General features: G+C 35.9%; 2 gene segments (V, D, J or C); both read left to right on the top strand.

Moving 5' to 3' along the window:
* On the top strand, window positions 1–576 carry LOC124389573. The segment is given in 2 exon segments: window positions 1–86; window positions 161–576. Coding segments are annotated over 2 exon segments (462 nt in total).
* An 857-nt stretch (window positions 577–1,433) lies between these two features.
* Window positions 1,434–2,055, top strand: LOC124389572. The segment is given in 2 exon segments: window positions 1,434–1,570; window positions 1,652–2,055. Coding segments are annotated over 2 exon segments (450 nt in total).
* Window positions 2,056–2,510: the final 455 nt, after the last annotated feature.

Genomic DNA, 2,510 nt, shown 5'->3' with positions numbered 1-2,510 from the left:
TACAAATAGGACTCCAGTCTGGAAAAGAATACTTGACAAGATGGCTAAAACCATCATCCCATGTATAATCATAAACATTCTTAAAGGTAAGCATGATTACAGAAATTACTCACTATATCAATTATGTTCAAACTTCTAACAAACACATTTTTTTATATAGCTGCAGTGATCTTTTCCCTCACTGTACAGCAAACACCTCAACATCTGATCACACCAGACAAGAGTGAAGCAAAGATAAAATGCTGGCATGGTGATACCACCTATCTCTACATGAACTGGTACCAACAAAAGACCAACAGCGACTCTATTGAGCTCATTGGACTGCTAGTCAATGACAAATTCACTCCCGAGGCGAAGTTTAATGCACGATTCACCACATCAGGAAAATCCACAGGAGATGCGTTCCTGCTTATAGCCAGTTTAACTCCTGAGGACAGTGCAGTATATTTCTGTGCTGCTAGAAGCACAGCCACACATCCTCCCTTTCTGTTGAACAAAAAGCTTTACACCAAACACCTGGAAATAAGATCTGTTCTCTGGTTAGTCAATCACTCCAGTTACGTTACTGCTATTTAGAACTATTATGTTTATGCTCCAATGCTACTGTGAAAAAAATTTATTTACCGTATAGTTTATAAAAGAGATAAAAAAAATTTCACAAGTCATTTAAAAATATATGGTAAAAACAATTAAAACATCTTTTCAAAGTTGCTTAAATTGTGTGATCACTTCACACAGTTAGTATCATAATTTGAACAAGTTGTTTGATAGTTCTACATGCGATATGAACATAAACCTGATCAATTCAGTCTGTGACCTGAGACCAACTTGCAAAATATTACTGATCTTCTCAAACCACAGTGTGAGTGGAATCTTTAAAGTTTTTCTCCAAATTAAATTTGGTAAATGTTTACTGTGGGTGTAATACATGTAAAAGAGAAACATTTCCAGTGACACACACACACAGTACTGTATAGTAGAAAATTCCACAAGCATCTACTACATGTATGCTTAGAAATATCAATTATATGTTATATGCAAGTTGCTTTGATAGCTACTGTAGAGGTAAATGGACATAAGCCTGATCAATTATGTTTTTGTGATCAGGCATCAGTATATTAAATATTATTCCTGCACTACAGCTGGGTTCCCCCCTATTTAAAATACTTTTGTAGTACGTGTATGCTTATAAATCACTTAAATGTACTTACTGTATATGCAAGCTGATGTATCAGTAATATTTATATATAATAAAAGAAAAGCATTTTCGTGGTGTGCACAGTGCCATCCAGCCAATGAATTATCAGAAGAAGAGGTCCATAAGGAGGCAGTGGTGAATCATATAACATTATACAACACATGACTGTATCCAGATTCCTCTCCATCACAGTCATCAGAGCATGTAGAGTATATACGAGTATATACAATCAAAAGGCAGGTGAAGTCACTGATATTTTATCATTTAAGATAACATTCAATAAGTTACAAATAGGACTCCAGTCTGGAAAAAGAATACTTGACAAGATGGCTAAAACCATCATCCCATGGATATTCATAATCATTCTTAAAGGTAAGCATAATTATTTAAATTACTCACTATATCAATTATGTTCAAGCTTCTAACAAACACATACATCACTTTTCTTTATAGCTGCAGTGATCTTTTCCATCAGTGTACAGCAAACACCTCAACATCTAATGATCACACCAGACAAGAGTGAAGCAAAGATAAAATGCTGGCATGGTGATGCCACCTATCCCTACATGAACTGGTACCAACAAAAGACCAACAGCGACACTATTGAGCTCATTGGACAACTAATTAATGACAAATTCACTCCCGAGGCGAAGTTTATTGCACGATTCACCACATCAGGAAGCTCTACAGGAGATGCGTTCCTGCTTATAGCCAGTTTAACTCCTGAGGACAGTGCAGTATATTTCTGTGCTGCTAGAAGCACAGCCACACATCCTCCCTTTCTGTTGAACAAAAAGCTTCACACCAAACACCTGGAAATAAGATCTGTTCTCTGGTTAGTCCATCACTCCAGTTAAGTTACTGCTATTTAGAACTCTTATGTTTATGCTCCAATGCTACTGTGCAAAAAATTTATTTACCGTATAGTTTATAGAAGAGATAAACAAATTTTCACAAGTCATTTGAAAATATATGGTAAAAAAGTTGCTAAAATTGGGTGATCACTTCACACAGGTAGTATCATAATTTGAACAAGTTGTTTGATAGTTTTACATGCGATATGAACATAAACCTGGGGAAACTTGAAACTTGAAAACCTGATCAATTCAGTCTGTGACCTGAGACCAACTTGCAAAATATTACTGATCTTCTCGAACCACAGTGTGAGTGGAATCATTTAAGTTTTTCTCCAAATCAAATTTGATAAATGTTTACTTTGGGGTAATACCTGTAAAAGAGAAACATTTCCAGTGACACCCACACACACACACACACACACACACACACACACACACACACACATACAGTACTG

The sequence above is a fragment of the Silurus meridionalis genome, chromosome 8, assembly GCF_014805685.1.
Source record: "Silurus meridionalis isolate SWU-2019-XX chromosome 8, ASM1480568v1, whole genome shotgun sequence".
Lineage (NCBI taxonomy): Eukaryota > Metazoa > Chordata > Actinopteri > Siluriformes > Siluridae > Silurus > Silurus meridionalis.
This window is presented reverse-complemented; position numbering and strand designations above follow the sequence as displayed.